The following is a 12,363-nucleotide window of genomic DNA, read 5'->3' as shown; positions in this document are numbered from 1 at the left end:
TTTTTACATGCAATGAACTAACAGATTATTTTATTAGCGTTACAGACAAAAGTAATAAAGGCACAAAGGGGTTATATAAACACAAAGACAAGATTTGATACAGTGCTCTGGGTTGTGTCCCACAGTATGTACGAACCTGGTTATTAAGCGTCTCGCGTACCTCACACAAGGTGGATGTGTGTGTGCAAATAATAGGAAAAGCATGAACTCCACCTATGGATGCTTGTGCACACGTTGATACATTGGTGCAAATCAGCGCAAGATGAAAGTGCCTCTCTGCCAGTTTTGCTCCATAATTGTGACAAAAAAATGGTACTTGGCGCTCCTATATATAGCAGAGTGTAGCGAAAAGAGATGTTTTATAACAATATTAAATTACAAAGAAAGTATAAGGAAGGTATAAATTGTGCACTAATAAATATTAATGTGGAATAAAGTGCATGTGCAAATAATAAAGTGAAAAAAATCGCAGCTCAACCCTATGGAGAAAGGGCCAAATTTCTTCTGTAGACGGATGTACTGGAAGGTTTGGAGAGCGCAGGCATCACCATATGTAAATGAAGCAACTAAACACGACATAGCGCAATATGCTTCAATTGGGTCTCAAATAGTAGGAATTCAATAGAACGGGGACTCACGTTTTCTTAATTTAAAACCAGCATATCCCACAATAAATGTGGCTCCGGATCATCAAGCCACACTTCCTAATTTCGGAGCTGGTTAAGGTCTGGGTGTGATGTTCATTTCCTCAGATAGAAAACAGCAAAACTCACACTGAATGTGGCTCTGAATCTTACAGCTCCACTTCTTGGGTCAGGGGATGGTCGGAGTCTGTGAGGGTGCTCTCAGTGCTCCCAATGAAGAAGAAAAGGAACCATAGTGCCAACTATGTATAATAGTTAGTGTAATAATACAAATAACAGCGCACTTACATAATGATACAGGCATGTACGCATAAAACTATAGAGGAGTGGTGTCTGACAGTCTCACTGCTCCACATACAGGACCCCTATAAGCTCATATTGAACCCCCAAAATAACCACAACATATATATATATATATATATATATATATATATATATATATATATATATATATATATATATATATATATATATATATATGCGTCTAAGTGTCAAAGAGGAGTGCTACTGAGCATGGCAATATATATTAAAAACCAGAGACAGAACATGAAACACAGACAGAGCCCAGTGCTACATCTACATCCAATGAAACTTATACACGGTACAGTGCATATATATATATATATATCTGAATGCGGGACAAAACCATGCCAGGACCCAAGATGCAAAACCTGCGCAATGCTCTACACAGCGGACACAATACAAATACCACACAGGAATCGGGAATACAAAATCAGAGGAAGGTTCACCTGTTCTTCCAGCAATGTCGTGTACCTCATCATGTGCATGAAATGCCCAGGGGGCTGCTACTACATAGGTGAGACAGGGCAGGGGCTAAACAAGAGAATGAACCTGCATCGCTACAGCATCACACGCGGTACAAGAGACAGTCCTGTTGGCGAACATTTCTCTGACTCTGGCCATAAGATGAACGATCTGAGGGTTGCCATACTCAAAGGTAATCTTAAAACCCCGAAAGAGAGACGGTTGCATGAATACAAATTTATGCAACTGTTCGGGACACTTAGCAGTGGCCTAAACAGAGATCGAAATTTTATGAGTCATTACTGACACTAGTGAACTCTCGTCCCATGAGCGCTAAAGGCCATGTCTGTACACACTGTGCTATATGTATGCACACACAGCTGTCTCTCACACATACTAATACTCCTTGTTTTTCCATCCCTATACACCAATAGGGACCACTAAGTATCCACACACACTTTTAGTTGTGCTACAAACTCTCAAATTTCCACACCCACACCATATATATCCACTCCCACTCCACACACACCTTGTGTAAAGCACTGTATATACTGTGGGCTCCCCATTCATTTTTATTCACACTGATACACATACACACTCTTTCCTCACTTGCTTTCATTACCTTTTGACACCTCTAGCCATAAATCTCATCCACACCGGGGGAAGGAACAGCACAGATAACATTCCAAGAGACACTGTTTTTTAAGTAACCTTTTGCTTCATTCATTGTAACATCGCCGGAAGAAGAGATCAGTGTATCTCGAAAGCTCGCACAAATAAAAGCATTTCGTTAGCCACAGAACAGTATCATCTATTTATTTTTTGATTATTGAAGCTCGGCTAACAAGGTACTGATACCTCTACATGTATATATATATATATATATATATATATATATATATATATATATATATATATATATATATAAATAATAGACAGTCCCTATTGCGACAAATCTAATACAGAGTGCTTTTCCTGGTATTATACAGGTTAATAAGAGCTTCAAATCAGACTTAGAACTATGCAACTAATTTTGACAGATTTATTATAAATCATTCTTCTTGGTAATGCACAGGTTATTAAGAATTTATATTAGTGTTAGGACCCTTGAGACGTGGTCTGCCTTGGAGGGGCTCAAGGGCTTACAACACTTTGGCCAAAGAGTTAAACTAAAAGACCATTTTATTCAAAAGATATATCTATATATAGATAGCTATAAGTATATATATATATATATATATATATAGGCACTGTACCGCGTATCTGTGTCACTGGATGTAGCACTGGGCTCTGTCTGTGTTTCATGTTCTGTCTCTGGTTTTAAGTCTCACCGCTCCACCTGATGCCGGTGTTCTCGTCTGCTGCGCTCCCGGTGACGCATCCTGTCACTTCCGGTTGTGATCGATTTCGGCGGAGAACGGGCAGCAATCCGGTAGCCACGGAGGGTGCCAATTCCCTGTACTGTAGTCTTTGTGAAGTGCTGAGTACACTTTTGGCGCTATATGAATAAAGACATACAATACAATACAACTGGATCAGACTCTTGTTTTTTTGTTTTATTTGGTGCCTTAGGCACAGGGCGATGAAGTGACTTGCCCCAGGTCACAAGAAGTGGACACCGGGATATGACCCAGGTTCCCCTTGATTCAAACCCATTGTCATTGTTTAGAGTCGGCGTGTTTACTCACTGAGCCGCTCCTTCTCCTTTTATGAGTATGAGTCTGATCCAGTAGGCTCTATCTGCACCCTCCGTAGCCACCGGATTGCTGCCCGTTCTCCGCCGAGATCGATCTCAACCGGAAGTGACACGACACACCGCAGGGAGCACAGCAGACGAGGACACCGGCATGAGGTGGAGCGGTGAGACGGTCAGACGCCACTCCTCTATAGTTTTATGTGTTATGCCTGTATCATTATGTAAGTGCGCTGTTATTTGTATTATTACACTGTAACTATTATACACAGTGTCAATGAAATGTTTCAAATTATGTTCGCCACTTTTTGTACTTTCTACCTGCACCACAAAATCTGCCAGGTCTGAGAGGACGGAAACTTTCGTGCTTAAAACTCTGCGCCAGATGTAAGCATCCGCAGCAACACTTATGGTAGATACTGTATGACACCATCTTGAACCCAAGTTGGTGCAGTGCACCCAAAAACGTTGGTGTGAGTGGATACATAGGTCCCACTGTGAAATGCCATCATATTGTTCTGTTCGCACCACTATAGACATTGAGACTTTCATTAAAGAGTAGCATTCCCACCTGAATCAGTTTATTTATTTTTAAATCTAAATGTAAAATGTTTAGCTGGACAGCACTGAATTAACGACTGTGTATCCAACCATCTATTTGGCCAAACTTGATGCTATTGTTAGACCGCAGAACGAGTCTGGTTATTTCTACAGAAAGGGAAAATTACAGTATTGAGAACAATAAAAGAATAAAGTCACATGAAGTATGACAAAGCAATATTGGGCCACTCTTGTGCTTGCGGCTACATGGTCACTATTACAGTCAGCGCCTCCTGCGGGAACTCGAGATCTCGGAGTAATGGTGTGTTGATGCCCCAGTCATATCCCAGAATGCATATTCATTCACAAATTGCTTGGAGCTTGACAGCAATACGAGTATTATTTACGAAGATTTAAGATACCAAGTGTAGGTCTCTATTTTGCTTGTCCCTACTGTATATCCTCCTACAGCTATTTAAGCTGCATTGCACTGAAGAAGCAATTCTGGAAATGGGACAGAGCCGAGGAAGATTTGGCTCACAAGTATACCTGCACCACCGCCTTGGCTCGATTTATTATAAAGGAAATACTGTAGCTTTAGGGCTTTAGAAAACGACTTGTGAAATTACGATGCTTCTCATTGCCACATACAGCGCAGTATGTGAGATTTATGGTGCCACTACAGGTAATACATTTATAGCAGTCTGTGTAATACATACCAGTCATTGCTCAATTCAGACTTAGAAAGCAAATCTGATTCATGTGACTATATTTGCGGCCCTATTTTTAGAGTGAAACACACTGCAATGTTCTTTGCCTCTTGTGCTGGCCTTTCTCCCCGAGGAATGAAGTCAGCCAAGAACCAAAATTAATTCACACGAAAGCCACAGGGGATAAAAGTTGTCATTCATGGAAATATGCTGAGAGATGTAAACACGATGTCTGTGCTGATTACAGTGATTTCTCTCCTTTTCTCTTGTAAGAGAGGGAACATTTGGTGCAAGGATATAGCACATCGACATTGCTGGGTCGTCTGTTTATCTTATCCAGAACAATTACATGGATATATGATCACTTCTAGCACTAAAACGGATAGGTACCAATTGTAATTTGGAAGCTGGAGCCTCCTCATCATGTCAATGCACACGATAATACTGTATGCGAGTAAATGCACTACAAAGTTCATGTGAAGTGAGACATCTTAAATAAAAGTTAGTCCACTTTGACATTTGTGAAGTACATGTGTTAATAACAAAAAGGCTTGTGGAGGACTCTTGAGTAATATAAATAATAATAATTTAAATACAATAAGAGATGGTCGCTGGGCAATAGACAGCTCCTCCCCAGCATGTTGTTACGTGATGTTGATCCGACTTGGTGCTGTACTTGCTAAACAATGAGGATATAACCACAAAACTATTTGAGGACTTATTTTCAAACCAGCCCTCATACTCCTGACTTCTTGCAGCATGTTCTTTTAAAATAATTTAAATGAATTATTCTGTGCATTATGTATTTTGACTTCCCGTAAGTTAGCCCAGAATGGTTTAGAGTGCACAGCTTTTTGTTGTTGAAGATCTGATATTACACATTATAGGCTAAAGCGGTAAAATTCCAGGCATTACTGAAATCCCTGCTCTCTGATTGGTCAGAATTCCGGGCATTATTCATTCAGTAATGTCCGGAATTTTTGACAACTTGCCAACTCACATCAAAGCAGAGATGCAGGGGCTCGCGCTGAGAAAAAAACCGGCAAGTTTAAATCTTAATTGCAGCAGCCCTGCTCTCCTCACTGATCACACTGAACAAGCAGCCTCTCCCCCCCTCTCTCCCACAGCTGCTAGTGCTGTCGTGTCCCAACTGGTAACTTTGTTGCTTGCAACAAAGTAATGTTTCTAACCACATCTATTGCCTGTGCTACTCTAAGGTAATTTGTATTTCTTTTTATTTAGTTGTAGTTAATATCACAGTCCCCCTACTTCTCTCCCACATCCCCCTCCATCCCCCCCAATTCTCCCCCTCACCCCTTTTCTCTCCTCTCCCCCCCCTCACCTCTCTACCCCCTCACCTCTCCTCCCCCCTCACCTCTCTCTTCCCCCACCACCACTTCTTTCCCCCCTCCTCTCTCTTTCCCCCTCCTCTCTTTCCCCCCCCTCACCTCACTCCTCTGTCCCTCCCCCCCACCACTTCTCTCTTTCCCCCCTCCTTCACCTCTCTCCCACCCCGCTCCTTCACCTCTCTCCCCCTTACACCTCTCTTCCCCCCCTAAACCTCTCTCTCTGGCCCCTCAGCCTTCTCATCTTCTACTTACTTCTTTTTCCTACACAGGTATATACACTGATAAAAATCAATGACTACAAAAATGTATCTTTTTTATGAAAAATTAAAAAAAAAAAAGTCTACTTATTGCCTATAATAGTAATAATCCCCTCAGAACAGGGCATTACTGGCCAATAATGCCTTGTTCTTCTGGAATTATTACTTAAGCATCTACTTAAGAGAGCTGCTATTGCCATCCAAATAAGTGCTCCGTGTGCAAAAACATGGAATGTAAAACAGGACACAGTTTAGTAAATCTCTCAGGGGTGATCAATTTGCTATTTATAAAAAAGAAAGTAGAAATAAGGCTTAATGTTTGAACGATAATACGGCCGTTGAACTTCACCTTGGTTTGGCCTCCTTACACTGTATTGGAATAGCTGTACGCATGCCTACTGCTGACCTAGACGTACGGAGGTCTCAAGCAGCCATCCTTCTTCTAGTACAAGACTCTAGTGACATCAGGGGGCTGTCATTTGAACAGTATGATAGGTGTTTAATTAAAAAATACCACTCAGACGTGGCCTCCTTTATTAAAAGCAGACCTTCGGGAGGAGTGATGGCTTTGAAATCAACAGATTCCTGGTTGTGTCAGGTGCGATATGGAAAACAACACACAAAACCAGAGAAATATGGCTGCACTAAAAGTTAAAGGACGTCACCCCGAAGAAGCAGCAGTAAAATGTGGGTGGCATCCCGCTGGCACCACCTTTTCAATATGAATTTCTGCTGATTATTTCATTCTGGAGTCCACCACAAGGCATCCTTGTAATGTTGATACCAAGCAGTGACCTTGTGAGAACAAGTTGCTCACCAAAGATTTGTTCCCGATGTAATGAGTAACTTACAGAGGAGCCTACTCATAACTGCATGGAGAGGGCCACGCAATGCAAGGGAGAAATGTAAGAACGCCACTGCTCTTTATAAAATAGTGCTGTTCAGAGGCATCTTAAATGCCCATTTGGAAATCGGGAGAACAAATTTCACATCAGACAATCAACACTTGGATTTATGGACACCGTGACTACAGCCAGAATATATACCGGCCGGTCTGAGTCTTTAGAGGCAAACATTGGTTTGCCTCTACATTCTTATTACTCCTTGGTGTAGTTATTCATCCACTTAGCATATAGCACCAGCATTTCACTATATGTTTCCACATCATAGTTCAGTCACAAGCTCTCCTTTTAGATTAATTTAAATTTACTAACAGCCTATTTCAGCTTGTTATTTCTCTCTTTAAGGGGTTTAAGCACCATTTTACAGCAGGTATGACACCACCGTTCCTTTTTTAATTTATGTATGTCTATTTGTAATTAATACATTTTGATACTCTTTTGTATGCTAGAGTGCTATTGGGGGATTTTTTTTTCTGTGTTGATCTTCATATTATTCCCATCCCCAGCACCGCCAGTGGTGTTATTATTTACACCTTATTAAACTGGTTTTAGCAGTTTATTCATATAGGTCTGTTGCAGGCTTTTGTGTGTTCGGGAGTGGCACATATTAGGAGGACTTGTTGAATACAGTATAGCCAAGTTTTCTTGATTATACATGGAACTTCCCAATAAGGCAAGTGTAAAGAGTACAATCCTATGCTATAGAACAGGCCTGCACAACTCCAGTCCTCGAGGGCCGCAAACAGGCCAGGTTTTCTAGATATCCCTAAATCAGCACAGCTGGCTCAATTAGTGGCTCAGTCAGACTGAGCCACTAATTGAGCCAGCTGTGCCGAAGTAAGGATATCCTGAAAACCTGGTCTGTTTGCAGCCCTCGAGGACTGGAGTTGTGCAGGCCTGCTATAGAACTAGTAATTTGTGTTTACAGCATGCCGTTGGTACAGCCTAGAACAATTTTTGTAACCTTGTTTTGGTTAAAGAACCCTATAATTATATTGTGCAAATCTGAGGAACCCCAACCCTCTCTAATAGCGTGTCTGAGATCAGATGCATCGTAAGGAGCCCCAACCCTTTCTAATAGCGTGTCTGAGATCAAATGCATTGTAAGGAACCCCAAGTGTTAATCCTCCGGCTGCGGCACTGAAAGCAGTTGCTTAGCTGCATCAGTACCTCTCTGCTTCTGTATGTTGCTTTCCTTAGGCTTTCTATCTGAGAGACTCCGGGGCTGGCACATCATTGTCATTACAATAGAAGGATTAGAGTAGGATAGTTATATACATACTATACATTATAGTTAAATGTAATAAACATGCTGGTCTAGTTTCTTACATCTGGGGCAGATTGTTAAACCCTCAGTGAGATTTCTGCCAGCTCAGTGCCAGAAGATTATTTCACAAATGAAAAACAGAAGCGCAGACCTCAACATATCCCTATGTATCTATCTATCTACATACATATATCTGTGCCGGGTTACTACTCCTACATCCATTTCCTCAAATGCAAACCGTGACCAGGGGTTATCAAAGTGTCACCAGAAGTTCTCAACTCCAGTCCTGAAGACCCTCCCTCCAACCGGTCAGGTTTTCAGGATATCCCTGCTTCAGCACAGGTAGCTCAATCTTCGAATGAGCCACTGATTGAGCCACCTGTGCTAAAGCAGGGATATCCTGAAAACCTGGTCTGTTGGGGGGTGATGAGGACTGGAGTTGAGAATACAAGGAGAAATGCAGGCACTCAATAATATGGGTCGTGGAGGGGTACTTGGCTGCCGGCACACCGCGTCACAGGGCGTCCAAGGGGCCCAGAAGATGCAGAGGATGAACACACTGACTTAAGCAAATGATGTTTAATGTGCCAAATAGACCAACGTTTCGGCAGAGTAATACTGCCTTTGTCAAGGTGAGGGCTACACAGATTAAAACAAAGAACGTCTACTGGAGTGAAGAACCTTATCTGTAGATGGTTCAGAGCCCCCCCCTCCCCCGCCCCCCCCCCCCCCGCCAGGACCTTTGATACAGTGAAGCCAGAGATGAAATACAGAGGTGCTCGGCCTTTCTGTCGCCGGAGCATAAAAACCAAAATGCTGTGGCTCCGGGGATACTAAAAGCAGCGTCTGCGTGTGAGGGGGGCGGTTCCGAATGGGATGCCCCACAGAGATTTCCCAGTACCGGGCGATGCTGTGGCTTCAGCGGCAGCACGAACAGTTAGTCTGCTACATCTGTACCTCCCTGGTAGCAGTTTTGCTCTAGAACTGCCTTTATACAGTGTGGGAGCCTCACACTGGTTAACGCACTGCAATCCCACATTACCCACCATTCAAATCACTGGCAGTCACTGCGGAGTTGCAGTGCGCTAACCCCGACCGGAAGTTAGTAACTCTCCCCTGCATAGCGAGTTATTCATTGAACTGCGATAGTGCTGATCGGGACCCTATTGCATGTATACTCATTACTGTACTGTCGTTTAATTAATAACCCCCATAGACTTTAAATGTTGCGCTTGCTAAGACAACAAGCAACCCAAGTGTCAACAAAACAAGCAAGATCAAATAACTGAAAAGTAATCCGCTGTGCTGCATTAAAGACATGGAGAGAGTCGTCAACATACGGCAATATTGTGCCGCTACTGTTAGAAATGCAAATACAACACAATTTACAATCCTGTGATGTTCCTGTATATGTTGTCATTGGCCGCACACTGGTAACGGTGGTGACACTGCATCCATACCGTTTTGGAAGCTTGTTATTTAGGGGAGAACAGATTTTTTTTGCCCCAGTTTGAAAGTAATATGTTGCAGGCACAGGCCCCGTCTTAATTTTACCCAAAGAGCTAGAAGTGTTGAATTCCAGGATTAAGCTCTTTAACAACCAGTGCTAAAGTCGTGATAACCATGTTAGCTGGAAGGAATTTAGGTCAGTTGGTTCTCTCGGTCTCGTCTTCAAAGTCCTATGATCTTAAGAAGTCTTAATAGGCATCTTCACAGAGTGGCACGGCCAGAGTGGCACAGAGGGTCACAGCCAGAGGGGCACAGAGAGTCACAGGCAGAGTGGCACAACCAGGGGGGCACAAAGTGGCTCGGCCAGAGTGGCACAGAGGGGCTCAGCAAGAGCGAATCGGCCAGAGGGGCACTGCCAGAGTGGAACGGCCAGAGGGTCTCGGCCAGAGCTGAAAGGCCAGAGGGGCACAGCCAGAGTGGCACAGCCAGAGGGGCACAACCAGAGTGGCACAGCCAGAGTGGCACAGCCAGAGGGGCACAACCAGAGGGGCACAGCCAGAGGGGCACAGCCAGAGGGGCACAGCCAGAGGGGCACAGCCAGAGGGGCACAGCCAGAGTGGCACAGCCAGAGGGGCACAGCCAGAGGGGCACAACCAGAGTATCTGCATCTGAAGAGTTAAGAAACACCATGCAAAGCTCATAAAGCAGCAGTGAAATTGATCATCCTCTGTGCACTGTGGAACATTTCCTGTGCTTACAACTTACAGTAACTTCAAGGAAATGCTTATTAAATAAATAGTTATTATGCAGAACAGGATTTTACCTTCCCTAAGGCGATCCACCACAAAGGTGAAGCCGGTAGTTCTGGGATGTAGGACGTAGTCGTACTTCTCCAATCCGTTCTTTTCGGCAAATGCATTGCTACGAGCTTTGGTATTTTCTAAAGAAATAGAAAATATTGTCAGTTATTTCATCAAGTTGCGCGAGTAGAAATTGGCAAAGTCATTTATTACAAAATATTCTACAGTCCTGACAAAGATCTGCGTAAAACACATTTTTTCTAACTTTGTTTACTTAAGCTGAACCAGGTTTTATAGAGATCGTTCGTTTAAATGCTTACTTTTAAGCCGCAGTCCCAGTCACACAGGGAACACGGGGTGAGCCAGGGGTTCAATGGGGTAACAATATGGCCGTAACAGGTCTTGCAGATTATGGGGGACAAAACCTGCAATGTTATTATCCCCTAACAGCCATGTTAGTAGTTTGCGACTATGTTTGTAGTGTTTTGGGAGGGGGGAGGGAGAGGGAGAAATCCAGCACACACACACATACAATTATCTCGGGAACCTGGAGGTCTAGAAAGTCAGGGATCCCTGATCAGTTCTAGGGGGGTTCTCTGTTCACGTAAAGTTACATAATAATAAAACATTTTTTAAAAAAAAGCATCCGTGCCAGGGTTGCTGCTTTAACTATATAAATTTGGTAAGGTAACAATATGTAGAAACACTATATTGTCGGTATTTTTAAATCGGTTTGAAGCAAGGGGTCTCCGGAGCTGAACTGCATTCATTTAATCTCTGAGGGTCCTCTGCTTCCCGAGATACTTACCTGCGTAAGGGGTGCCGGGAGCAGATCCGGCTGGGCTGTGTGTGGTGAACTTAAGGGCGTTTTAAATGCCCTGCGTCACACGGCCCAATAGGAAGCCGTGATGTCATCCCTTGTGGCTTCCGATTGACCCGCGTTACCAGGACCTTTAAACCAGCGGAGCCGCTATCAGTACCCCAAATAGAGGCAAGTATCCTGGGCAGCAGGGGTCCACTGGAGATAAAATTAATGGGGTTCAGCTCTGGAGACCCCCTGCTTCCCACCTAGGGGGAAAAAAACACATGTTCTGCTCCTTTAAAGCAGCAGTCCAAGCTGCTGTTTTTTTTAAATTTAATTTTTACCCCTTTAATATGAGCATCAATACAATTCACATAATGATGATTAATTAGCTAAATTGCCGATCGATCCATTCTCCTGTGATCGATCGAAGATTTGGCTTGTGGGTTCACTAAATGGCCGTCAGTGCAGCCGAAGAGGACAAAAGATGCAAAGTTCTGTGGGGGAGATCATGTGACCAGGCAGTCACGAGATATAGAACCAAAAAATGCTTGTTACATTATAATACATTAAAAATTAGTTGATTTAAAAAAAAAAAAATGCTACAAGTATTTTCTCATAGCACAGAACTGATTTATTTAAAAAATAAATACATGCAGGATATTGCTTATATATAGATATATCTGCAGCTTTAATAAAAAAAGTTTTCCTTTGATACAAAACATATTTCCAGTAATTAAGAATGCTGCTACTTTTGTACAGAACAAAACAAAGTAAAAATCACTTATGCCTATAGAAAGCAAATCATATATCCAATATTAATACAAATGATTTATAATTTGTACATCTTAAAAATAGTTTTGTTGGCTAAATGGTATGTGGTCCTGTACAAAGATTTTTTTTTTTTTTTTTAAGGTTGTAACATTAAGTGAAGAAATATTCTGCATTGCTTCATAATTCCCACATTCATTATCACGTTGGTGCAGTAAGTAGTGTTTCTGACCATGAACCGCGGCTTTAAAAGCTTTCAAGTTTTTATACGGCAAATATATTTTACAGCGATAATTGAAAATGCTAAACCAATAACTACCACTGGGATAAAATGTGTGTACTAGGAGCAAACAAAAAGTACAAATCAAACAATCGGTTAAAGACCTGGAAGTATTTGGGAGGCATGCTTTGTTT

The 12,363-nt window shown here is 42.5% G+C and overlaps 1 protein-coding gene across 4 annotated transcripts in view; it reads right to left on the bottom strand.

Annotated features, from left to right (window-relative positions):
- LCLAT1 (lysocardiolipin acyltransferase 1) overlaps nucleotides 1-12,363 on the bottom strand; it is a 250,511-nt gene that overhangs the window by 110,232 nt on the left and 127,916 nt on the right. For all 4 annotated transcript variants that reach the window (XM_075595444.1, XM_075595445.1, XM_075595441.1 and 1 more), the window contains one exon: nucleotides 10,400-10,516. In XM_075595444.1, the coding sequence (XP_075451559.1) occupies nucleotides 10,400-10,516 (117 nt within the window). The remainder of the gene's footprint in view (nucleotides 1-10,399; nucleotides 10,517-12,363) is intronic.

The sequence above is a fragment of the Ascaphus truei genome, chromosome 4, assembly GCF_040206685.1.
Source record: "Ascaphus truei isolate aAscTru1 chromosome 4, aAscTru1.hap1, whole genome shotgun sequence".
In the NCBI taxonomy this organism is placed as follows: domain Eukaryota; kingdom Metazoa; phylum Chordata; class Amphibia; order Anura; family Ascaphidae; genus Ascaphus; species Ascaphus truei.
The sequence above is the reverse complement of the archived record's forward strand: the minus strand, read 5'-3'. Positions and strand labels throughout refer to the sequence as shown.